At 41.3% G+C, this 26064-nt stretch overlaps 1 protein-coding gene across 3 annotated transcripts in view; it reads right to left on the bottom strand.

The window, feature by feature from the left end:
* Positions 1–26064, bottom strand: part of LOC125639133 (signal recognition particle subunit SRP54) — a 78958-nt gene that overhangs the window by 38113 nt on the left and 14781 nt on the right. For 2 of the 3 annotated variants that reach the window (XM_048855679.2, XM_048855680.2), the window contains exons 5-16: positions 25711–25815; positions 24022–24088; positions 23875–23932; positions 23051–23201; positions 21890–22038; positions 20043–20143; positions 19839–19925; positions 19283–19356; positions 18862–18970; positions 17427–17597; positions 16356–16451; positions 15507–15990 (exon numbers count right to left, since the gene is read on the bottom strand). In XM_048855679.2, the coding sequence (XP_048711636.1) occupies positions 15899–15990; positions 16356–16451; positions 17427–17597; positions 18862–18970; positions 19283–19356; positions 19839–19925; positions 20043–20143; positions 21890–22038; positions 23051–23201; positions 23875–23932; positions 24022–24088; positions 25711–25815 (1260 nt within the window). In that variant the 3' untranslated portion in view covers positions 15507–15898. Of the gene's footprint in view, positions 1–15506; positions 15991–16355; positions 16452–17426; positions 17598–18861; positions 18971–19282; positions 19357–19838; positions 19926–20042; positions 20144–21889; positions 22039–23050; positions 23202–23874; positions 23933–24021; positions 24089–25710; positions 25816–26064 lie in introns of those variants that run through there. The other variant, XM_075129758.1, reaches the window with a different exon arrangement.

Raw genomic sequence — 26064 nt, 5'->3', positions numbered from 1 at the left:
CCACTCGCTTCTCAACTGTGAGGGCTGCTCTCATCTTGGTATTCATGCACCTCAGGGCAGGGGAAAGCAAGTCACAAAGTTCCATGAAAGTGCCCTTACGCATGCGAAAGTTTCGCAGCCACTGGGAATCGTCCCAGACCTGCAACACTATGCGGTCCCACCAGTCTGTGCTTGTTTCCCGAGCCCAGAATCGGCGTTCCACAGCATGAACCTGCCCCATTAGCACCATGATGCATGCATTGGCAGGGCCCATGCTTTCAGAGAAATCTGTGTCCATGTCCTGATCACTCACGTGACCGCGCTGACGTCGCCTCCTCGCCCGGTATCGCTTTGCCAGGTTCTGGTGCTGCATATACTGCTGGATAATGCATGTGGTGTTTAATGTGCTCCTAATTGCCAAAGTGAGCTGAGCGGCCTCCATGCTTGCCTTGGTATGGCGTCCGCACAGAAAAAAGGCGCGGAACGATTGTCTGCCGTTGCTCTGACGGAGGGAGGGGCGACTGACGACACGGCTTACAGGGTTGGCTTCAGGGAGCTAAAATCAACAAAGGGGGTGCCTGTACATCAAGGAGTATTTCAGGCAGGACTGCACGGAGGGTTCCAATAAGAAATGGTGCACCTAAGTTATTGTTCTTATTGGAACAAGGAGGTTAGCCTGGCCTCTGACTGATACATGCCTAGATTTACCTCGCTGCACCTTCTCTGTGAGTGACTGCAGTGTGACCTAGAGGAATGAGTCCCCTAGACAGGGGAGGAGGCAAATGAGTACAAAACAAATCTGGTCTATTTCTTGTTTTGACCCACTCCATCTATCTTTTACATCTTTGGCTGGCAGCAGACGGTGCAGAAGGACTGCATGCCATCCACATCTCATGGCTGCTCGGCAGAAGATGGTACAGTACGACTGCTAGCAGTCCGTATCGCCTGCCCGCTCACCATAAGACGGTTCAATAGGACTGACTGCAGGCAGGACTAAAGAGAATGACCTGGTCAAGTCACTCCAATTTTAGTCCCTGCACCCATGTCTGCCCAGGCGCTCCCAGCCAACGTGGCCAGGAGCACCTCGGACATGACGATGACGGCTACCAGTCGTACTGTACCGTCTGCTGCCACAAGGCAAGGGGTTGCTGCTACTGTGTAGCAATGCCGTACTGCGTCTGCCAGCACCCAGGAGACATAGGGTGACGGTTACCTGAGCGGGCTCCATGCTTGCAGTGGTATGGCGTCTGCACAGGTAACTCAGGAAAAAAGGCGCGAAATGATTGTCTGCCCTTGCTTTCACGGAGGGAGGGAGGGAACGGGGGCCTGACGATATGTACCCAGAACCACCCGCGACAATGTTTTAGCCCCATCAGGCATTGGGATCTCAACCCAGAATTCCAATGGGCAGCGGAGACTGCGGGAACTGTGGGATAGCTACCCACATTGCAACGCTCCGGAAGTCGACTCTAGCCTCGGTACTGTGGAAGCGCTCCGCCGAGTTAATGCACTTAATGCACTTAGAGCATTTTCTGTGGGGACACACACACTCGAATATATAAAACTGATTTCTAAAAAACCGACTTCTATAAATTCGACCTTATTCCGTAGTGTAGACATACCCTAGGAGAGTAAAACTGAATTAGGGAAAGAAAGAAAACCCCAAATGATTATATTTATAGCAACTGTTAAGTGCTCCCTCGACTTTCAGATAACAAAAGTATAAAAATCCCTAGTGTTTTTGTTCAGATAAAGTAGTGTAGTTTAAAACTGAACAGAAACACTATGATGAGCCCTATATAGGAAAATAAAAATGACTTCACCTCTACGTTGCCAGTTTAAATCCTACTTAGGTCAGTGCTAACAAAAAAACATTATGACAGGTTTCAGAGTAGCAGTTGTGTTCGTCTGTATCCGCAAAAATAAAAGGAGGACTTGTGGCACATTAGAGACTAACAAAGTTATTTGAGCATAAGCTTTCATGAGCTACGGCTCACTTCATCGGATGCATTCAGAAAAGCATTAGCTATGCTCAGAGCTTAAATTCAGCTGGAGCTGTCTGGAGTGGAGCTCCAGTAAATATTTTCAAACCTGCAGGAGCCCCACTGCCCCCCACGGGGCTGAAGCCCTGAGACCCAGCATCACCCCCTCCCCCTCCCCACAGTGCTAAAGCCCCAAGACCCACCCCCCGCCCCACAGCTGAAGCCAGGAGCCCCGAACAAGGGAGTGTGGGGGAGCCTCTGGGAAATGATCTCTGAGAATTTAAACCCTGGCTATGCTCAGCAGATGGTGTCAGCAGCCAGCTTGCTGCCCCCTGCCAGTACTATAACCATAGCCCTTGTACAGTAGCATTTTGCCTGGCCTTCCACCAATGTGCCCACTAACACAGGAGGTTAGTGTGTTTTAATTTAGCAGTGTATTGAAAGTCCCAATGGAGAGTAGAAAGGCAGCTATTAGAAAATCAAGAATTCAACATCCTCCAAATGCTTGCATGCACCCATGCCCTTTAATAGCTGTTTTGTTGCCTACATGAATTAATTATGCAGTTGCTAATGAACAGGTGTCTGTCCACCATTACAACTGCTTCCTGTGTTGGCAATCTCAGCAAAAAGGCTAAAAAAAGAATGCCATGGAAACTGCGTTACTCTTTCATCCTTTGAGATCAAAGCTCACATAAGAGCTGCCTGTACTCTACCCATTTGTGAAGAGAGTGAAAAAGGGAAGTTTACCCAATTATAATGGTTGTTCAAGATGTCTGGTCCCTATCTGTGTTCCACTGTTTGTATGCTCTCCTCATTCTCTACTCTGAGGGCATAATGGACAGTTCAGACCAACCGCTTCTCAAGGTCCTACTCTACGGTGAATCCAGACATGATCCAAAGCAGAGAAGAATGAGGGCAGGTAGTGGAATACAGATATGGACCACACATCTTGAAGAACTCCAGTTACAAGATGGTAAGTAAATTCCCTTTCTTCTTCAAGTGCTGGTCCCTATGTGTATTCCACTGTGGGTGACTAATGAGCAGCACTTCAGAGAGGAGGAGTTTGCAAGGATGTAGGTGGTATGACTGCTAATAGAACTGCTGTCCAAAAGGATGCATCAATAGAGAAGGCTTGGCCCAAGACCTAATGTCTTGTAGATGTGTGGATGGAACTCCATGTTGCTGCCTTGCAAATATCAAGCTAAGATGCCTTGTGAAGTGATGCTACTGAGGATGCTTGTGCTTTCATAGAGTGACCTGTAGTGGGGCAGCTGCCCCATTTCTGCAGAACAGGGGATATGCAGCTGGGAAAAGCAGCTGAGTGAATAGCTGGCCACAGGTGTGGCTGGCTTAATCAGGCCACAGCTGGCCTGGATAAAAGAGGCTGTGGACCAGGAGCTGAAGGAATCCTGAAGTGGGAAGGGCTAGCTACCTGAGAGGAGGATATCCAGAGAAGGGCAAGGGCAAGGGCAAGGGCAAGGGGTGTTCCAGCCTGGTAAACTCACAGGCCTTGGTGAAGGCCTAGGAAACGTACTGGGGCTGCAGAGGGGCAGCCTGGGGTTAGACAAAGGCAGCAGGCCCTAACCTCCTTGCCAGTGACGAGTGGCCTTTACAGACTGCAGTTTGCCCCAGTGAGTGGGGGCTAGATAACGACTGGCAGTAGCCACTGAAGCAAGGTGGGTTTAGAGGATTGGGGGTTCCCCTGGGAGGGGACCCCCACAGAGTGAGAGGCTACTGCTGGAGCAGAATGACATACTGGTGTAAGGGGCCAGTGGCAGGCGAGACACCAGCCAGGAGGAGGCGCTCTGTTGCTGGAGAGCTAATTCCTTGGATGACCAGCAGGAGGCACTGCACCAGTGAGTCTTCGCCTCGCTACAGACCCCTTACCCTATGTAGCTGGTCAGGGGGCAGATGTGCCAACCGATAAAGCAGGATATGCCCAGAGATTCATTTAGAAATTCTTTGTGAGGAAATAGTTTGTTTTCAGATTCATTCCACAACTGCATTCTCTCATCTGTTTTGTCCTTTGCAGGTAAAATGCCAATGCTGTCCTCACATTGAGGGAATGAAGCCTCTTCTCCTTGCTGGAAGCATGGAGCTTTGGGAACAAAACAGGTAAGTTGATAATCTGATTTATGTGAAATTCCAAAACTACTTATGGGTCAGTTTTGAGTGTAGTCATAGTGAAAGTGTCTTTATGGAATATTGTGTATGGTGGGTCTGCCATTAGGGCACCAAGTTCACCTATTCCTTCTTTTAAGAACCTAGACATTACTGGGTGAGTCAAGTCAGAGTATCAGTCCATTGGTGGGTGACTTGTTGTTTGCCATCAGGTGAACCTGTAGCAAGCTAAGGGAAAGATCCATCATCTTGAAGTTAAAGAGGTAATCCAAGATAGTGAGAATACTTGCTGTTTCTGGAGACACATGATTCTGCTGGGCCCAGAGAGAGAAACTCTTCCAGTTGGCTAGATAACATTTTTGGGTGGAGTCCTTTCTGCTATTATTGAGAATGGGTTGTACAGCTTTGGAGCAGGAATGTTTTAGGTTTGACACCCATCCAAATACCAAGCAGTGAGATGAAGAGCATCCAGGTGAGATGACTGACCTTGCTGTTCTCTTGAGTCAAGAGATTCAGGAAGAGCTGGATGCTGATGGGTTGATATTCCTAGGAGACTTGGTAACCAGAACTGCATGGGACATTTGAGGATGACTTGTGCTCTGTCCTGTCGCATTTTCCAAAGAACCCAAGGTAGCAGTGGAACAGAAGGAAAGGCATAGTTCAGGTGGTTTGTTCAAGGGAGTAGGAGAGCATTGTCTCTGGAGTACCAGCCTTGGGCTCCTATGGAGCAATATGTGTTGCTTCTCCTGTTCTCCTGGGAGGTGAACAGATACAAAGTGGGAGTTCCCGACTCCGTGAAGATGCTGTTTACCACAGAACAGTATAACTCCCATTCGTGATTGACAATGAAATACCTGGAAAGTACTCTGCTGATAGGATGATGTGGTTCCTGATGCACCAATTCCACAAGTTGACTGCTTCTATTCACAGGGACATGGATCTTACTCCTTCCTGCTTGTTTATGTAGAATACGGTTGTCTTATTGTCCAATATTAAGAGGATTATAATGAAATTGGATGAATGGTAAGAATGCTTTGCAGCAGGCTTCTTAGACCGCTCTGCGTTCCAGAAGATTTATATGCATTCTAGTTTCCTGTGGCATCTAAGAGCTCTGGGCTGCATGAGCCCCACAGCCTAATAGGGAGGTGTCTATAATTATCTTGTCAGGGATAGCAAAGGAATACCGACACACACTTGTCCTGGAGCTTTCCAGCAAGTCAGTTGAGACTCACACTTTGATGGGAATTGTCACTACGGTGTTCATGCTGTGTTTGCTTTGTGTAGATATTGTTCAAAACCAAGCTTGCAAGCCACAGAGGAGGATTACAGGGTGGATAAAAACAATTTAAAAAAAATTAAAAATCAGATTTTTTATTTTTTTAATGTTTCTATTTAAATTATAAATTTTTCTTTTAAAACATCTGTTTAAAATTAAATCTGAATTAATAGAAAATATGTTAAGGGCTAAACTTATTATAAACTTATCTCTTATCACAGTTAAATAAAAAATAAATATGCTGAATCCATGGGCCTCTACCAAAAACTTTGAATTAAAGGCTGTTTTTCTATATAAAGGAAGAATCGGGGGAAAAACTTCTAAGTTTTGAGGTCGAGCTTTTTAAGTATGACATAACTGGTCATGTACTGTTTAAAGGGCTTCTTTTGTTTAATAAAAATAAAGTTTATATTCTGTTTTGTGTGTCTAATTAAATTTCACTTACCATCCTAATGTAACTTGATACAAATCATGACTAAAAAGTTATTTTTTGTAAATAAACAATATATCATTCACTATTTTCTAACATACTAAAAACATACAATTAATAAGAATCTGAAAATATTAAGCAATATTATTGTGCATAGGGAGAGAAGTCCTCACCCTGACTGAGTCTAAAGTTGCTCCTATTAATTCTGTAGTCTACATTGGAATCAGGGTAGACTGTTCCATGTTTACACAGATTCCCAGGGATATTGAGAGATGCAGCATGTCAGGATTTCTAGGCATGCCCTGCCTGTGAGAAGCCAGTCATCTAAATATGGGAAGATGATGGAGCTGCCCCTTCTGAGCTGTGCTGCTGTTACTGAAAACACTTTAGTGAAGACCTTGGGTTGTGTTGCTAGACAGAATGGGAGTGCCCTGTATTAATAGTGGTTGGAAGCCACCACAAACATGAGAAGTCTTCTCTGGAAAGGGTGAACGATGTGAAAGTATGTATCTTTCATATCAAGAGCTGTGAACCATGTGTCCTTTTCCAGAGTTGGTTTTATCAATGCCAGTGTAACAAAGCAGAATTTTTGTTTGCAAATAAACATATTGAGTTGTTGCGGGTTGAGAATGGGTCTCTATCCTCCCTCCTTCTTGGGAACTAGAAAATATATTGAATACACCCCTTTTCCCTGGTGTTAGAGGTATTTGCTCCTGCTTCCCACTGGAGGAGAGAGTTCTATTTCTTGAAGGAGGATCATCTCCTGAGAGTGATTCCTGAAGAGGACCAGGGAAGGAAGTTTTGGAGGGAAAGGGGGGAGAAAATCTATGGTATAGTTGGAATGGATGATATCCAGCACCCACTTGTCCATTGTTAGTGCCTTCCAGTTGTAGGAAAAAAGTGCTAGGTGGCCATGACAGGAGACCTGAGGATGAGGTGGCAATGGCATCAATATTGGTTTGCAACTCCCAAGCATCTCATCAAATATCTTTTAGACAGTCGGGTTAATGTTATTGAAGTGGAAGGAGGTGGGTATCATGTTCTTTGCATCTTCTGTCATTTGCGATGTGCTTCGTAACAGCACGGATTGTAAAATGGCTGAGTCACAGGCATTGGTTTGCTTATGGCATTTCCTCTTCAGGGCCAGTGTGTGTCTATATATATACACACACACACACACACACACCAGGGAGTGGAAGATTGCCCTAGGGTCTTTTAGTGAGTGCAAAGACTTATCTGTCTTTTTGTTTAAGACTGGTCTCTAAGGGCCAGTACTCTCTAGTTTCCCAGTGATGTCTGGAACACTGTAAAGAGTATAGCCATGAGTCCCAGCCCATCTCAATGGCAGTTGCCATTGATCTTGATGCTGTATTGGTGGCATTGACCACAGCCTGTAATGAAGTTCTGGCCACCAGCTTGCCTTCATCAGTAAGGCCCTGAAACTGAGCCGTGTCCTGCTGTGGTAATTTGTCTTTGAAATCTAGGAGCTTTGAATAATTTAGAAAATCATATTTAACATATTTAATCATATCAACAGCTTTTGATAGTCTGCTATTCTAAACTGGAGGCTAGTAAATGTAAATATCTTCCTCCTCAGAAGGCCCAGACATTTGGCCTCTTTATCAGTGGGGATGGTTCTTGGGTGCTGCTGCCTGTATTTTTCTGTGGCTATAATGGAATGCTAAACTGTATTATACTGTTCTGCCACAAGGTGGCACTGTAAAACATATCTTATTTAAATGAATGTCAGCCGTACCTGGCAGAGCATTAAAGGATGGTATGATGAACACATCTGCTGTGTGTGAAGAATCTCTGTGACCAGTCCATATCTGGTACAGAAGTACATGACAGTGGCAGCCTGAACAACCAGGGAGATTTGTGTAGGGTGGGTAAATAAAAACTCTACTCCTTTTGCCAAGATGAAGTAACACTTGTCAGCCCTCTTGGGGATAGGGGCTCATGTTGCCGGTGTATGCCAGGAAGCCCTTGCTACTTCTAGTATGGTTTCATTCACTGGAAGTGCTATCTAGCTGGATCTGATGTCCAAGAGCTGATACCATGTGTCCGGGACCTCCAAAAGGAAATTTGGAGCTCTTCCACCACCCTCTGTAGCAGGTTCTGGAATTGTTTGTGGTCATCCAAAGGAGATGGTGACGTGGAGCAGCCACCTCACCTGGAGATGAGGAGAGATTCATTGGTACCAGCGGAACTGGCTCATTCCCCTTTTCTTCTGACTTCAGGAGGAAGTATTGGTTGTTGTCTTGGAGGGGAGGGGTGATATGACACTCTATTAAATTGCACAGATCCTGCATTTCCTGGTTTGGGTGGATAAGGCTGGTTCCAGGAAGTTCTCAATCTCTTAGCTGGACTAAATTCCCTTGGTGGAGGTGATGGTGGTTCCTCCAGTGCAGCTGCTTTCCCCAATGACAAGCAGGTGAGATCCAGCTCAGTTGGTGGTGCTGTCAGTTCCCTTGAAGGAAAGTCATGGCTAGTAGACAGTATGGGGGCTAGACTTCTTTTCCCAGAGTTTGTGTCTCCTGGTGGGGGGGGTCAAAATCTCCCTTGTAAGGATTGGCCCCAGCAACAGGGGAGATTGCAGATCTGAGAGAACAATTATGTCCTCCAGAGTGGTGCACACAGGGCCTTGTCTGCCTGTCCCATCAGAGTTGATGTGGGAAGACTCTTGACTGGCAGATCTATTTGGAGTCATTGCAGTACTGTCAATATGAGTCTCCCGTCTAGTGCTCTTTGTCATTTATTGGTGGTTCTTGGACCCTTGACCTGGATGGTTGCATGGGCAGTAATGCTGCCTGGGGTAAGTCCCGTATCAGGAGAGCCTTGCTCCTGTGCACCTTCTTACCATACTTCTGAGGCTTAGGACATTCCAAGTCTTTAGAACTTGGGTGCAAAGACTCACCCAACTTGGATAGGCTCAGGGAGGGATTTATCCTCTTCAAAGTGGACTTAAACAGGGATCTGCTCTTGTGCTTATGAAAGTATCCCTCATTCTCAGGAGGAAACCACAAAGAAGAGTCTCTGGCTTTGCCCTTTCCCGCTTCTGCATCAGACATTCTGTTAGGAAGCGTGCTCCTCAATGACTCTGGCCAATGTACAGGGAGGTCCTCCCAGCCTGAGTCTGACTGAAGCCTCAGCTTTCTCCAGAAGGTACTTTTTAAGCTGGAGTTCTTGTGTCTGTCAGCTGTGGCTGGGGGGAAAAGGCAACAGATACTGTACTCAGTGGAGATATGCATTTCTCTGAGACTAAAGGCTGACTAAGAAAGACTGGGGATGGGAGAGAGTTTTCAAAGCCTGGTATTCTGGGCACAAGCTAATTCCTGTACCAGGGAGGTGGGAAGTTTCCCCCTGGATTACAAATTCAACTATTCACTAGTTATCCTAATAAGACTATTAACGCTATCTACACTAATGATCTAAAATTATATAAAACTTTGAAATATTTATAGGTTTGGAGACAAGGATTAAGCTGAAAAGAAAGGAGAAGCTCTGGACGCTGGAGATTCCAACACAGGCCATGCAGTGGGAACAAGGAACTGGAGAAGTAGTTGGTCTACACTACCCCTTATATCCTCTGAGCAGAGCACAGGGAGAGTAAAGGCACAGGTGCAGACCAATGGACACTGCTTGCAAGAGTTCTCCAATCTAAGGTGCCTGGAGCACATGGATACCTACCATAGAATACACACAGGGACCAGCACTTCAAGAACTGGACTTGCCAAGCCTGGCGCTCTAGCCCCTTTAATGGACTTTCGCTTCTCTAATAAAAATATAAGAGAAATGTACAAAACACATACCTCGGTCATATTAACAGAGGTTCTAGAGTTAGCAAGAAATAAAAGTCTGCAAAAGTTACTTTTAAAATAAAATTCTTGACAACCTCCAGCTGCCTGCCCTTAGCCAGAATCTTGAGGCCATGCTCCTGAAATTCTAGATGACTTATCTCCAAGTGTTTATTTTTGGGAGGTGCCTACTTTTAGGTCACTAGGCATTACTGACTCAAATTTTCTCAGGGTGTCCATTATTTGCAAACTCTCAGCTGTCCTGGCCATCAGTTTGAATTCAGTAGAAATATAAAGTTATGTATTTTAACTAATCCAGGAGTTCTCAAACTTCATTGCCCTCAGGCTTCAGCTCCAGGCAGTGGGGGTTGGGCTTCAGCAAATCTCAACCAACCCTGATGCCCCCATTAAAATGGAGTCCTAACCCACAATTTGAGAACTGCTGCTCTAATTTATGCAAATTAGACAAGATGCTTCTAGCAATAGCTGAGTATAAAGAGATAAACCAGTTTTGTACATTACCTACTCACCAACTTAATGTGCTGCTGCCTTGCTCTCTAGTAGTTCTTTCAATGCACTACAGTTACAAGAATCTCCATGGAAAGGTGAACCGCACAACCAAAACATTGGTTTAAGTCTTTTTGCTTCTTTAAAATATCAGGCCTTCTTTATAAATAGAAAGAATAGAAATGCTCCTTGTGCAGAATAGGGAGGAAGAAGGGGAGGAGAAAGGGTGCAGGGAGGGGCACGATGGGCTCTGCATGGGGAAGGGGTGTAGGAGTTGCTACTACTGACTTCTATAGGTGCAGTGCTTTCACCGAGCTTCCCCATGTCTGGTGGGTAACTAAGTTTCATGAGTATGGCTCTGGACCATGGTCCCAACAAGAGGATGCATGGAGGAACTGCAGACAATGGAGCCAGCAAATTAATTTGGCTGTCGAGGCAGCACTGTAGCAGTGTCTCCTACACATCTCCCTTTTCAGGATCCATTATTTCACAGGATCCAGTTTTAAACTGCTGTATCATGGAGAAGTCAATACAAGTCAGACGCAGTGTATTCTCATTTGCAGGTCATGTTTAAGAACTAAACCAACACTGGATAACTTCCTCTCCATCCCCCTATAACAAGCTCCCTCCTTCAACAGCCTAAGAGTCTTAGCTTCTTTATAACGGTGAACTACTACACTTGCCAGAAGGAAAGGTATCTTTTCATAGCCCACTTACTTATCACTTTTCAGCTCATGTCTTGATGCCATTATTACAAACTCTTATTTCAAAACAAAAGCTTATATTAAAAATAAAAAGATAAGAAGTCACCTACATTTCATGACTGAACTAGCAATTTGTGCACAGTGATGTGTATGTCTATTTGAAGACCGGTTCACATACCCAGTAGGGTAGGAAACGCCTATTACACATGCTGCTGCTGGAAGATTTCACCAGTGTCTTGACCTGACTGTCACTGTCTAGTGGCAGTAACTGAGATTTGAGACAACCGTAAAAGTGTAAGAAAGCCACAGTTGTGCATTGAGTTGAAAATAGAAATAACGAATCATTTGTCTCTGTGGATTGGCCTGTACAGAAGTACAATGCTCCTCTGTTCCTGTTCAATATACTCCTTCTTTGTATGTTTCATTTTCATTAAGGGCATTCAACTCTATATCTAAACTCTTGCATACAGAGTTCTGGTTGAGAAGATGGTTATATGAATCGTCTTTGGTTGCTAAAACAGAAAACAGATTACCTTTTCAACATTTTATAGATTACATTGATTTTGATCACTGTTTGTAATGAACCAGAATAGGTAGTTTGAGTCACTTGTTCGATACCTTTACAGATATTTGAAAATAGACCAGTGCAACTGCAGGACTACTCTCATGTAAAATGGTAACACAAGTGTCCATAGTTTTGATACAGGTAGTTCGTTTGTTTGTTTATTTATTTTTAGACAAAGGAACAGTTGTACAAGATCGCTCAGAGGGATGACAGAAAAGGGAAAATATGTAGTGTTTCCAACTGAGGAACTGCATGCCAAGTTTACTAAGATACTACACATCTGATGCATTGAATCATAGAATATAAGGGTTGGAAGGGACCCCAGAAGGTCATCTAGTCCAACCCCCTGCTCGAAGCAGGACCAATTCCCAGTTAAATCATCCCATGAATATGAACTATGCTGACAATGCCAAGATCATTACTGTAGGTCAAAGCTATAAATAGAAATACGCCTGGGGGAATTCTGCACCACTGCATGTGTGCATATTTCATGGGCCATGCATTTTTTTCCCCCAGAAAATAGCTTCTGCTGAAAAGTTGCTACAGTTCCTTTTGCCCACCAGAGGGCACTGGGGTGCTAGAACTCAGCCGCCGCTCCTGGCCAGTCCTAGCTAGGATAAGGAAGAGAAAGAGCCTGCATTGGCTTCTTCACAGCACCTGTCAGGCCAGGTCAGGAGACAGGGAATATGGGGAGACAGGCTGGGGGCCAGACAGGGGATCATAAGGGCTAGTGGGGGAGGATAGACCGGGGCAAGGGCTGAATGGGAGTGGAGCCACAGGGGTGAGGGAGATGCAGGGCCACATAGGCAGAGGGTGCAGAGCTACAAGGGGAAGGGAGATGACTGAGTGGGGGCACAGATACACATGAGGGGGTACAGGGACACATGGGGAGAGGGCTAGCTGTGGGGGCAGAGAGACATGGGATGGGGAGAGTGGGTGCCTGAGTGGGGGTGGAGGGACACGTGGACAGGAGCAGATGTGCCCTGACTGAATGGGAGAGGTTAGGAGTCAGCCAGGGTCTGCATGGGTGAAGCTCCCCAACTCCTTTACAATCACTCCCCCTCAAAAGAAAAACAAACCCCTTCCTTACTTTTCCTACCCATATCCAACAACCCTCCAAGTTCACACCCACCAATTACTTCCCTCCCCCACAAGCCTTTGCATTGCTTCTGAGGGGATGGGAAATATGGTTCTGTTCTGTAGTTTAAATGAATTATTACTCAGTTCAGTATTATTATACCTTGTATGGAATCTGTCAAAACACATTTCCTGAATCTTTATCATCTATTTTGTTACAGACATATTTGCTGACATGTATTTTGATATAAATTACCAAAATAATTTAAACTGGTGTGATTATATTGTTATTTTGACAAATAAAATATGAAGAATTTTGCAGAATTTTAAAATAGTGTGCAGAATTTTTAATTTTTTGATGCAGAATTCCCCCCATAGTATAAAACCAACCCATCCTGTCACTTTGCCTTGCAGTCAGCTGGGTCAACAACACTCCTCAGCATCAGTTTTCTTTGGATTTGTCTACACTGTAGGCTTGCCATGTGTTTTTGCCCAAACCTCTTATCATCCACTCAAAGCCCTTAGCATCTAGGTGTATACTGAACATGTCGCATTTGGGGGTATGGATTAGAGCCCACCCAAAGTATCTTTATTTTTCTCAGGAGACAATTGGCTGACATGTCCCCAAAACAGATCTTTGCTATGATATATCATCCTAATTTTACAAAAAATTAACCTTATCCACAGAAGTTCATTTGGGTCCTGTTACTTAAAAAAAAAAAAAAAAGGAGAAAAGGAAATCGAGTTTTGTTCTTTTTGTATAAAGGGCCTTTCCAAATTACAGTCAACCAACTTAGGGAATCCACATACAACACAGAACCCTACTTCCATTTCATACTCAGAGATAAAGATGGTGGGTGCTATAAAACAGAGGGGGAGCAAGCTCAGAAGCCAACTTGACAAGACAGATGTCAGGAAAGGACCAGGATCTGAGAGATAGTAAGAGAAACCTCTTCACACAAAAAGGATCCTACTACCAACAGGGAGCAAGGGAAGCTGAAGATGTGAATATATGCTAAAAAGTTAAAGCTTGTAGAAGGAAAAGCATTCCTGGGTTCAGATAGAGGAATGCCAAATGTTACACAGAAGCACAAAAACCACTAAAATGGGAAAAAGGTGAGAAGGGCTGTAGATGGTCTCATGTGCAAGGACAAATGATATAAGGCCACTATGAATTTAATTCTCCCATGCTGTAACTAATTTTGATATCACCTCCTACAATACATACTCCACAAGATGTGGAAAATTGACTGAGCAGTGGAATTATGTTTGTATGTATTCCTAGTTACACTTGCACAATATTTAGGTGATTATTACTATTCTGTTTAGGCTGCATATCTCAGACTACACTTGAAGAGATGGAGTGTGTAAAGCCACAATTACTACAAGCACCAGCATTCAAAGCAGGATGTAAGAGCCTGTCACACTTTAGACAAAACCATACAAAAAGATGAACATTGTTGCTGTATAGCGAACACTTCCCCACATGCTGATAAGATTGACGGCTTCCTCGCATACTATTCTTTCCTACAAATCTTGGCAGGAAGTCTTGATTAATCTCTTGCACAGCTCAATGTCAACATTTTGTCTTTTCACTGTAAGGCCCTGTCTACATTATAAATACTTCCATAATCAGAGACCTAGTTTCAGCACAACATGGTTTTTCACTGACTTACCTCCAGTGTAAATAGGGTAATAAGAGGAAGAACAGGTTAAGGTACGTTTTACTACAGATTTCACACTTGGGAGAAACGACACTTGTCACCTCGGGAAACAGAACAATACAGTTGTACAATGTAAACAAATCCTCATTGGCCTCTTAGTGCTGTACTCAATGTCTCATGTTTTTGCCTGTAAATCAGAATCTTTAATTAAAGTTTTAAAAGATTTTTTAATAAGGTATTTGCAGTGGTACTAAGCAGGCTGATGTTTCCGTATACCAAACCCCAAGCCTTGTTTAACACTCTTTAACATTGGGCAGTGACATTAACACCTTTGACTCTTTGGGCCCATATATTCCACTGAAATTAATACAAACACCCCCTTCCCAGTCAATTGATAGAAAGAAAATAGATATTGAAAAGTTTGTCCTTGCCGCCTCTCTCCCACCCCCTCAAAAATTCTTCCATGACTCCAGAAGTCAGGGATAATAGATGAACTTTGAAGCATGCCCGAAGGTCAGTAGATTCTGCCCGTTTCAGACCATGGTTGAGGATTAAGTTCCAAAGTCAATTAAGTTCCAAAAGATCCTCACACAATTGCCAGCTATTCCTTCTCTTTTATACAAAGGGAGTTCCAGATCAAGCACCCCTGCTCACCGTGTCAGTATGACACTGCAGAACATCATTTATCCGATCTAATCAGATAATCTGGAGAATGGGAAAATGCAAGGCTGCAGCACCATCTAGCGGGCATGGAGAGATCACCCGCTTCTGGACCTGTGTGGGCAGGTTGTTCGGTTAATACACAGAGCCGCATAATGGAGGGTCAAATAAATGGGGTTCTACTGTTTTGGGAGAAAGGTAGTCTCCTAGTTCATCAGTCCCTGGCCATTTAGAGCTTTATGGTCAATATTTTAAATTCCATTTAGTGCAGATTAAGAGCACCAGTGTATGCTCACAGCAAAATACACTGCTTAATTAGGAGTCTGGTGAGATGAACACAAAGTTAGATGTCATGAGTGTACTGAAGATACTTGAAACTCAATAACCCTCTCAACAGACTCCTATATCTACTAAACAGGAGGAAAGATAAGAAGCAAGCTTGTGAGATCCTGCACAGGATGTCTACGGCAAGGAGCAGCAGTTCCCCCCAAAACCAGTCTCTGAGAACGCGCAGCAAAGGAGGTAGACGCACACTAACGAGCAGCCCTTCCACCCCAATTTCAGTCTGCAGGCAACTCAACACCTCAAATGCATGGATATCAAAGGCATATATTTCCTCTGATCATCTTTCTCGTAACTGTTATTTAAGTACTGCTATCAGCGAGCAGTGGCCATCTACACTACATCGCATAAAAAGATGCATTCCTAGTGATAGTTTTAAAAATCAAAGAAATAAGCACATCCTTCATTTACAACCATTTAAGTTTATTTTACAACGTATTTCTTGGGACATTTTATGTTACTATTAACCAAATATCTGGCTTGTTTACAAATATAATGGCTGCCATTTAATGCAAACAATTAAAAAGTGTCTCTACATATTAAAATTTTACATCATGATTTTTATTTATTAAACTTAAGAACATCTTTTGATGGGAAGGAACTAAGCAAAAATATAACTGTTTTCCAGAAATCAATTTAGAATCTTCTTGAGAAGCCCAAATAGAAGTTTCAAAAGGTCACTTCCTTCACCCCCCATCGACACTCCTCTCTCACTGTAAAAAGGAAGAAATCAAATCCTTTTACAGAAGTCACAGCAAAAGTCCTCAGCCAAGTCAGTTTTTATTAAGGCTTCTTTACATATTATTGAATCCCATCATGCCTTTCATGTTTCCAGCAGCACCTTGTTGAAACTGTCTCATCATTGACTGCAATCCTGCCATCCCACCTAGAGAAGAGAGGTCAGTGAGTATTGGGTAGGTAACTAGCCTGGCAATTCAATTAGTAGTAACTCTTTTTGGTAAAGAAACCTCATACTTCACCACTAATGCACAGCACCATAGGTGTTCAGCTGTGCTTTACAAACACAATAGGCATAGCCCAGAAGAGCTCATTGTCTAGTTTGGATGGATATTCAATCCAAGTAGTATGTGAGTGGGAGTAGATGGTCAGAGAAAATCGGCAACTGAAGACTAGATTTAAGGTGGGTTTTAAAAGGAGAGATAGAGAAGGAACACTGAAATATGCTGTCAAATGCTCCCCCATAATTCCTTGCAAATTGCCTAGTTTATACTGCAAAAATGTAACACTTACCCATGTGATGAAGAACTCTTGGATCCATCATCTTTGCCATCTGTTGGTTCAGTTTTGCCATTTGAGATGGATTTACATTCTTTGACATGTCACCTCCTTAAATACAGAAAGTGACAAGAAAAATGCATTACTCAGGAAACTGATAATGTAAAAGCTTCCCCCTTCTAGTTGCTCGATTCAAACCAGCTTAAGTTAACCATGATCAAAAGTGACGCTGCCACCTGCTAAGTGGTTGATGATCTGTATGTGTTTGGCAGTACTTGTGGGAAAAACAAACAAACCAGCAGTCTGTATATTTGTAGCGGAGAGAGTTTTCTCCTCATCAACAGAAAATCTTTACTGCCAGGCTGAAACTGTTCATGAACTCCACACTTAAATTCACAAGGCATGAGTGCTTTATCTCTCTGGCCAACTGCATGTTAACTGTCACATAACTGGCATAAGCAGCAATACAGCTAGTAAAGAATTTTATATAAAATGAAAGTGAACACATTTTAGATGTACATAAAGCTATTCAAAATATTTTCCAGGGGTTAGCAGAATGGCAATTCCAGGTGCACTCCTCTAAAATAATTTCCCTTTAAATTGAATCTACATGCAGCAGTCACAGCTGGGTTGAATTTATCATGTAGAGCAAAAATTAGCTTATAAACAGGACTTGGGAACTGTTTGGTAAATGATGTTTCTGACCAATAAAAGATTATAGGAAAAAAATCAAGATTTTTTTCCTTATTATTTGGGGACCGAAGGGAATCCTCATTAATCAGATTTCTCAATCTTGTCCACTTCCATTGAATGAACACTAACAGTACTTTGCCTTTATTAACTAACTTCAAATCAGAAATACCAATTTCTGATCTAGGCTCATTATGTAACTCAACTGTCCATAGAGTAACAGAAGGCGCCATAGCCCACTTTCATTCTGCAGCCACACTTATTGCCTTTTCTCCCTCAGACCTCAAACTACATTTTTAAACCCCCTCATCTTTTGCCCTATTCCCACTAGCGACCACCACCACAATGCCTTTCCTACAGCTGAGTAATTGCCAAATAGATGGATGTTTTACTTACCTTTGAAAAGACCCTTGATGCCTCCCATCTTTTTCACCATCTGTGCAAACTTTGTGTACTGTGTCAAAAGCTCCTGTACATCTCTGGTAGAAACACCCGAACCTCTTGCTACTCTTTGGATTCTTCCTGGTTGTTTACTGAAAACCTTTGCACCATCTGTACTATCTAGTTCTGCGATTAAAAACAATGCAAAATATTTATACTTAATCGTATGTGAACTTATTAACATTATCTGGATGTAATACAGGTTTTAATGAGAACTCAGTCACTAAGAATTGTTTTCATTTTTAAAGTGTGGTTCTACCCTGAAAATTGACTGTAAGTGGTAGTGGACTTCCATATACATTGTATCTCAATGATTTCTATAATTTTTCCAACTACTAGATACTCAAGCTGGATTTCCTTTATTCTTGTGCATCGCCATTAGCAACAGATGTTCTGCATAACAAATTATGCCCCTAACTACATGTGTGCAATCCCACTGAAGACTACTGCAGTTTGCACAGGTATAACTGAGGGCATAATCTGCCAGTTAAGCTTCTATGACTAATGTTGATGTGCAAGATGAAAACAAACCAACCTGAGTGCCAGAGACCAGGGTGAGCTGGTGGGTCTGACAGGTGGAAAACAATCTTTTTACTTGCAAACAGATAAAGTTTTATACGGATATTAGATAATAAATATGCAACCTCACACAGACATTTTTGCAGGCAATTCTACCCTGACAATGACTTTAAGGAAGTGATTGTCAGTCATTAGAGATAATGAGTGTATGGACTGTGTCTACTCCAGCTGCAAAAGTATGCTTAGAAATCTCCTCTAGGTAATAAAATATCCCTTCCAAATAATGTACTTTGGATCAAGCAGTATCTGGATCCTCTACTCAGTCTTATTTTTGAAAGCCTATATGTTATGTGCACTTCAATTCTGTTGTGGGTTTTCCAATTGTTTCATTGGATTGTTTCCAATTGTTTCAGTTATGTATGGATATTTATACGAACAACATGATAAATTAGAAAAGGAGTACTTGTGGCATCTTAGAGACTAAAATATATTTGAGCATAAGCTTTCATGAGCTACAGCTCACTTCATCGGATGCATGCAGTGGAAAATACAGTGGGGAGATTTTATATATACAGAGAACATGAAACAATGGGTGTTACCATACACACTGTAACGAGAGTGATCAGGTAAGTAATAAATGCTCAAATAAATTTGTTAGTCTCTATGATGCCACAAGTACTCCTTTTCTTTTTGTGGATACAGACTAACACGGCTGATACTCTAAAACCTGTCATGATAAATTAGTACTCTCCTGTTTCTTCCCACCCTCCCCAATACTTGTTTCCCTGACTTGTTCCAATAAAATAATGAACACAGCTATGAATTATTTAAGTAACTGTTCTTAACTTTCTATTACTGGAACTTGTTTTACCTTGATCATTCATACTGTCCATTATAGTCATCAATTTCTTTAGCCTTGCCATTGATTCCTGTTCATTGCCTTTACTCATAAAATCTGTTCCAAAACCAGGGATCATACCCTATAAAATAGTACAGTTAAAAGAGTTAATTGTGTCCGTTTTGCAAATTACAAGAGACTACTGTTTGAGTGACCTGTGAAATTGATAGCGCTATATATTTTAAATATTTTATTCAGCAAATTTGAACATGTTCAAATGCAGAAAAAGGCAAGTTATTCATGTTTACTAGAAGCCATTAAAATTATCTGGTAGCATTTCAGGCAGCTATTCAATGGGAAGAATTCCTTAAAATTCAAAAAAGAGTTCACTCATTTTCAATTTTTGTAGAAAGTGCTGGAGAAGTTTGGATAGAAAATTTTCAGGATAACTAACCAAGATCTGACTGAAGGGTCCCATTTTCATGATGTTTTGGAATTGTTCATACATATCTCTCAATGTAAACTGACCTGAAGCACAACAGAAATGGAAGGTTAGTGAAGATGATCACACGATTACATTTTTATGTAGACTGATCCTGCCCACCCATCTCTGATTACACTTTATGACGAGAACAGACAGAACCAAATAGTGTCAGATGCAAAGATACTTCTTCTGCATATTCTTCTATTATTTGGCTGTATCTCACTTTGCATAACACATTTAAGAACCTTAGGTAAATTGCAATTGTGTTGAGAAAGCATGCAAATAACGCTATGTCAGAGGAGCAATCCATTTACTTTCACATTTCAACTGTTCATGAGAAGTCTGGATTTTTTTTTTTTTTTTACCTGTATGATTTAAATTTATATTTCTCTTTCAATTACTTAGTTTACCATGACAGGGAAAAAAAAGTTGAATAGTTACTTCAAATAAATTTTCTACAAACTGAAGATTACTCAAAAGGTTAGCTCTGTTACATAATTTTTTTGGGGGGGGAGGACTAGCTTACCATGTTTCAGCTTCTCTATGAGTGCCTCGTTATCATCCAACTTTAATTCGTTTACTTTATCTATCAATCCTTCAATATCACCCATACCTGGAAAACAGAAAGCCTTCTTCAAAATTTGTGAGGAAAATTATGCTCCAATTTTTTTCTGTGACAGTGACATTTTTGAGAACACTTGTGTAGTCTGTAGTTATAAATAGTACATACCAAGGAGCTTGCTGATGAAAGGCTGTGTTTTGAATGGTTCAAAGTCATCTATGTGCTCTCCAGTACCAATAAAAATGATAGGACTTTTTGTGGCAGCAACTCTGCAATGAAGTATAAGTAATAAGACTGTCTCTAAACAAAAAATCAATATGACCCAAATTCTGCTCCATTATATTAAAATTAATGAATGTAATGACACTAGTGAGATTTTATTTGCCTGCAATATTCTAGTATCTCCTCAAACTACCAGTGCAAAAGGCTTCACTATACAGGATTTGAAACAGCTACTTGCCAGTAGCAATTGGGAATCATTCCCTAATAAGCTCAGAGATTTAAGTCATCATTTTAGGCTTGTAATATTTAAAAAAAAAGTTACTATTCCCTATGATTATAAATAGAACCTTCAAAATATGAACAAACTTTAAATAGATGTATTCCTGAATCTTCAGACAGACTCAGTGCCTGTACCACTGCTGATAGCTTTAACAAGCACCACTAATGGGAAATTAAGATGGTCAGTTTCACTGTTCACATTCAGAACTTTGTGGGCACCTAAAACTTAACCCTGTCCATTTCTTCCTGCTGCTGGGAAGCCAACAGAGGCAAGTACCTAAGTTATTCATGGAGGAGCAGCCAACAAAATGGAGAATCGTGGAGACCTCTCTTTTTCTTCCATATCTTAAAGCAGCCAGGAGGCTTCCAAATGGGGAGACAGATAAAGCTTCTCCCTTCCAGAAAGTAGAGGAAGGTGGGAGCTTCAAGGTGGTCAGACACCTACTAGCAAGAGATGTGAAAGGCAAAACTCTAGAGCAGGGACCACTCTGCTAGAAATTCTGCACTCTGAATTCCCAGCAGCTGGAGAGGTGGGGTGTAAGGAAAAAGAAGGCACCTGGTCATCTTATTAGTATGGCCCAGGACCTGCAAGGTGCAGCTCTCACCTTCAGTGTCTATTTCCGGCTAGTATGCTTCGTCTTCTGCCAACTTTATTTTTACTGACAGAACAGAATATTTATAGGCATTTAAGCATCTTAACTTTTCAGTTCAGTCAGACACTGACTTAAAGAGCTGGCATCAAAAACAGACCAGATTGGTCTGCCAATATTTTCCATGGTGTCTATAACCAACCTAATTTCTAACCATTATTTCCACAAGTGTGTTTGTCATGTCTGCCTGTATAAAGACAGATGCTTAGATATCATATTTCTGATGTGTTCTAATAACTTTAGGACTGGCTTCAGTTTCAGGATGCTGTGCTGCCTGGCTTTCGACAGAAGCCCAGAATCAAAGATAATGTAACTGAGGAATTTATAAGTGGGTTCTTTGACCATTTTCTGGACTTTTAGCATTCAGAGATTTGACTTGCATTCCACTGATATGAGTCTCATCCAGCATTGCCTCACAAAAATCTGAAGTTTCAGTTTTATCTTTTTTGGGTATGTCATCTTAGACTCTTAATGGGAAGCAATCTTTTCACCTGAACCATGTCTGTAAGGCATCTTAATTTTTTTAAGGGTATGAAGACAAACTCACAGTAACTTAACACCCCTCTCAAGTGTACAGAGAGACTAGTGATACTATCCTGAGAAAACAAGTTGACGCTTACAGAAAGATGTATAATATCAAAAAGTGCCACAGTCTGATACTGAAAGCACCCATAACTCCCCCTGAAGTCAGGATCAAGCCATAAGTGGTTTGCATCAAGGCCAGTGTTACTCACTGAGCTAAGAATCAGCACACCTAATTGCATGTGACAAAAACAACAAGAGAACTTTAACAACTCTTCTGGTAGTTTAGACATAACATGCAGCTACAAAAGTACTGAAACCCCATTACCACACAATACTTACGCACTGAGAGCGCCACCTCCTTTTGCATGGCCATCAAGTTTTGTCACAATAACAGAGGCTACATCTACTTTATCTTTGAAAGCCTTCGCCTGAGCTTCACAAGCTTGACCAATGGAGGCATCCATAACGTAAACAATGTTATCTGGTTGCTGGAAAAATTAACATGAGTTATTTCCGGGTCTTAACTCTGTATCTATGTATTATGTTCTGTAGTAGACTCTTTTAAGTACACTGAAATTTTTAAAGAAATGGTACAAATCTAGAAAGTATTTCAAGAGTGAATCAAGACTGAACAATAAGCAAGAAATACAGCAACTTGAAAATACATTTTTTCCACTTCATTCCCCGAAGAAAATTCAGGAAAACTATGGATATTTACTTCCAAAGATGGCCTACTTGCTATAATAATGGATTTTTTCACAAGTTATAATCCTCTACTTAATATGGACTATTAAAATATTTGTAAACATTATTGTTTATGCCGAGCAATGTTAAGCCAATATTTGTCCATGCTGTCCTCCTACACTCCACTTATTAAGTATTAGGCTTACTAATAAAAGATGCCAAAGAATATCTTCCATTTGATCCCAAGTCTGGTGACCAAGCTGAGGCTGTCAGTTTTGTTACTTCATGAAGACTGTTCCTTAATCCACGTGAGAGCGTAAATTCATTTGTTCATCAGCATGACCTATGATCACCTCATCTATCTCACATAAATCAGACATGTGAAGAAGTGGCAGAAGAAACCCAGGCACATTTGCTAGAATTTCTGTAATGTTGTAAATACACATCAGTCTTTTTTCTTTTAATCTGTGTATGCAAAGATCACCAAGGAAAAGAGCATATTGTTTGAAGTGATAACGTCCCTTGATATATGCAAGCCAACTTTAATTCAATGACTAATTATATAAATGAGCAGAAGAACAGTTTAAAATTAAGAAGTTTTACTGAACTTTCACCAACTGAAGGCTAGTAAGTTTCAGACTTCATTTATCCTTGCTGTTACAGTGGTCAGAACTGTCCCCATATTTCAGAAACTCCTGACATGTTCTATAATAGACAGCATCTATGTAAAACATTTGGATAGTGATGTTGTATTCAAATGACTATAAAAACAAAAGACAATTGAGAACCATTTTTACATTTTCAGTAGTTACTCACTATAGCATTGGCAACTTGTAACATTTCTTCAAACAAAGAGTCTTCCTGTTTGTGACGCCCACTTGTATCAACAATGATTATCTCAAAGTTTTCATTTTTAAATTTCTCAACACCTTCTGAGGCAATAATCACAGGATCCATTTCTGTGTAACTGTTCAAAAGGTAAAGACATGTCTAAATTACATGAAATAACTTTGTGTCCATGCACCCCCATCCCAAGAATCTATTTTTAGGAAACTAACTTTTAATTAACTCATATATATGCAATCAAGTAACTTCAAATCCATCCCAAATTTCTAGATGTAGACATTCTTAGTTAGAGAGTACTGGTTGTTTATATGTTAGAGCATCTGGAGATTTTATATCTAACCTCTTTCCTTTGGCATCTCTTGCATTGAAAAGCATAATTTATACACTGTGCCTTATCTCAGCTCTACGGATATAGAGCTGAAGCAGGTTTAAAATCTATATTCTTCCATCAGTGTGCACACAGTAGCAAGATAGGAAAGCACTGAGAACTCATTCAAAGCATGATTCAGAAGAATGATCCACTTTTTTTGCTCTACAGAATTGCCATCTTATTGTGAGCCTCCTATCACTGTTTATATTTGGGGATAGAGATTAAGTGCTTTCTAACGTATCTGAAGATCAAAAAGGATGTATGCATGTCTCCCTGAAGACCTGAATGTGTCAGTAGCTTACTCTTTTATAATGGTTCTGTTCTTGTTAAAATCTGTTTGACAGCACACTGATCCCCTATATATCTTTTCCAAATGTGTAACAATAGAATGAGTTGAACTGTTCCCAAAACCAAAGGTGCGTACCTCCCATAAAATGGAATTCTTGCTTTTGTTGCATTCTGTTTTAGCTGGTCAAAAGCACCTGTAAAATAGAAATATTGTCAGTGGACCATCTGCAATGTATAAGTGTGCAAAAAATGGAACAAACCTATTTAAAGTCACTCATAATACCTGCTCTGTATGTGTCTGCACATATCAAACATGTCTTCCAACCTTTCCTCTGGTAATAGTAGGCTAACTGTTAAAAGGAAATACAAAATGTGATTACAATACCAAGCATTTTAGTGATTTAGGTGATGAAAAATCCTTTTCTTAAAAATAGAAAGTTAGATTTATAAAAAAGCTAAATAAGTCACTGAAGTCCTGTACTGGTATTTTCTAAATGACAGGAGTCAAGACACTTTTCCTGGACCACGCTGCCTGCAACCAGAGACCTTTGGTCATGTATTAGCGACAGTAAAAATGTAAGGCATTATCAGAGGTTATTGCCTTTATTTAGTATTTAAAGCAAAACTTTTCTACCCTGTGACTCATTGGCTTTGCCTTATCATGTACTAGGCAGGTTTGGAATGGGACATGTAATTTTTATTTCCTGAGCTAGTGATGGTCAAGCAATATGTAAAAGTACATGTGGAGAATGGAAAGGTGAACAACCAATGTAATATCCTGCAGACTGGTTGCTTGGTCCTGAACCTTTCAACTGATAACAGAACAGCTTTTGAAGCGAGCCCCATTGCTTTAAATACTTGTCTTTGTTAAATGAAAGCCCTCATTATATACATTCATCCCACTCTACCCCATTAACATTCAGATGTGACAGTAGTCAATTATTTTTCATGTATCCATTTCAGAAAAATATATCTCCTCCACTCCATAAACACTTTAATAAGAGCTGGAACAATTTGCCCCTTACTGTAACACTGACACTATAAACTGCAACAGTGCAAAGCAAATGTCAGAGAACATTAGGGTGACTCAATTAGAGAAAGAAAACACTTCCACTATGCAGTCCCTCTGTCAGAACCTGAATTACCTAACTAGATCAGACCACTGGTCTATCTAGTCTAGTACCCCATCTCCAACAGTAGCCAATACCCCAATGATTCAGAAGAAGGTACAACCACCACCACTCAGTGAACAATTATGGAATAACCTGCCCATGCCATGGGGGAGGGGGATTTCTTTCCAAATCTCATCAGCTGGTGGCTGGTTTCAACTTTCATTTATCAAGGTTTCTCTTCTCTCTTTAATCCCATCAAATATAAATTAATGTTCTTATCATTTCTTTTAAATTATGAATTGTGTAGAAAAAACTTTCTGCAGAGATTGTATCTCTGCTGCAGTAAGTCTCTTATATAAATAGGAATTTTGTATTTGTATAATATTTGTATTAAATAGGAATTTTGTAAATAAATTTTGTATTCAGCAAACTATATTAATAACCATGGAAGTACACAAGCCAACAGTAACATCTAACAGAAATCTGTGTTTCACACAGTTTAATTTTTACTATTCTCTCTATTAAGGGCTTGTCTACATTACCTGCAGGATCGATGGGCAGTGATCGATCCCCCAGGGGTCGATTTATCGCATCTAGTCTAGACGTGATAAATCGACCGCTGAGCGCTCTCCCGTCGACTCCGGTACTCCATTGGAGCGAGAGGCGCAGGCGGAGTCGACGGGAGAGCGCTCAGCGGTCGACTCACCGCAGTGAAGACACCGCGGTGAGTAGATCTAAGTATGTCAACTTCAGCGATGTTATTCACATAGCTAAAGTTGCCTAACTTAGATCGATTCACACACACCCCGCTGCAGTGTAGATCAGGCCTAAATATTGTAAAAGGATTCAGTATAATTTACCTTTGAACATGTTGTGGTTTTACCACTTCCCTGCAGCCCAACAAACATTATAATGTTCTGTTTTCCTTTAGTTGGTGTCCAGGCTTTGACTCCAGGATCTACAAGCTGTAAGACAAAGCATAATAATAAATGAAAGAAAGTTAAACGTCAGAAGTGTGGAATTGTTAGAGGACATACTATGCTCCTACCTTCACCCAAGTCCCTATGCAGAGGGGTGGCTTGACTTACATACCCCAACTGTGTGTCTGAACTTGGTCTTTTAAAAGGCTAACTGATTGAGCACTGCTATTAATTACACATTTCACAGGTCTAAGTCAAGGTAGATTTGGCTAGTCCTTAAATACATACACGCAA

Source organism: Caretta caretta, chromosome 6, assembly GCF_965140235.1.
Source record: "Caretta caretta isolate rCarCar2 chromosome 6, rCarCar1.hap1, whole genome shotgun sequence".
Taxonomy (NCBI): Eukaryota; Metazoa; Chordata; order Testudines; family Cheloniidae; genus Caretta; species Caretta caretta.
This window is presented reverse-complemented; position numbering and strand designations above follow the sequence as displayed.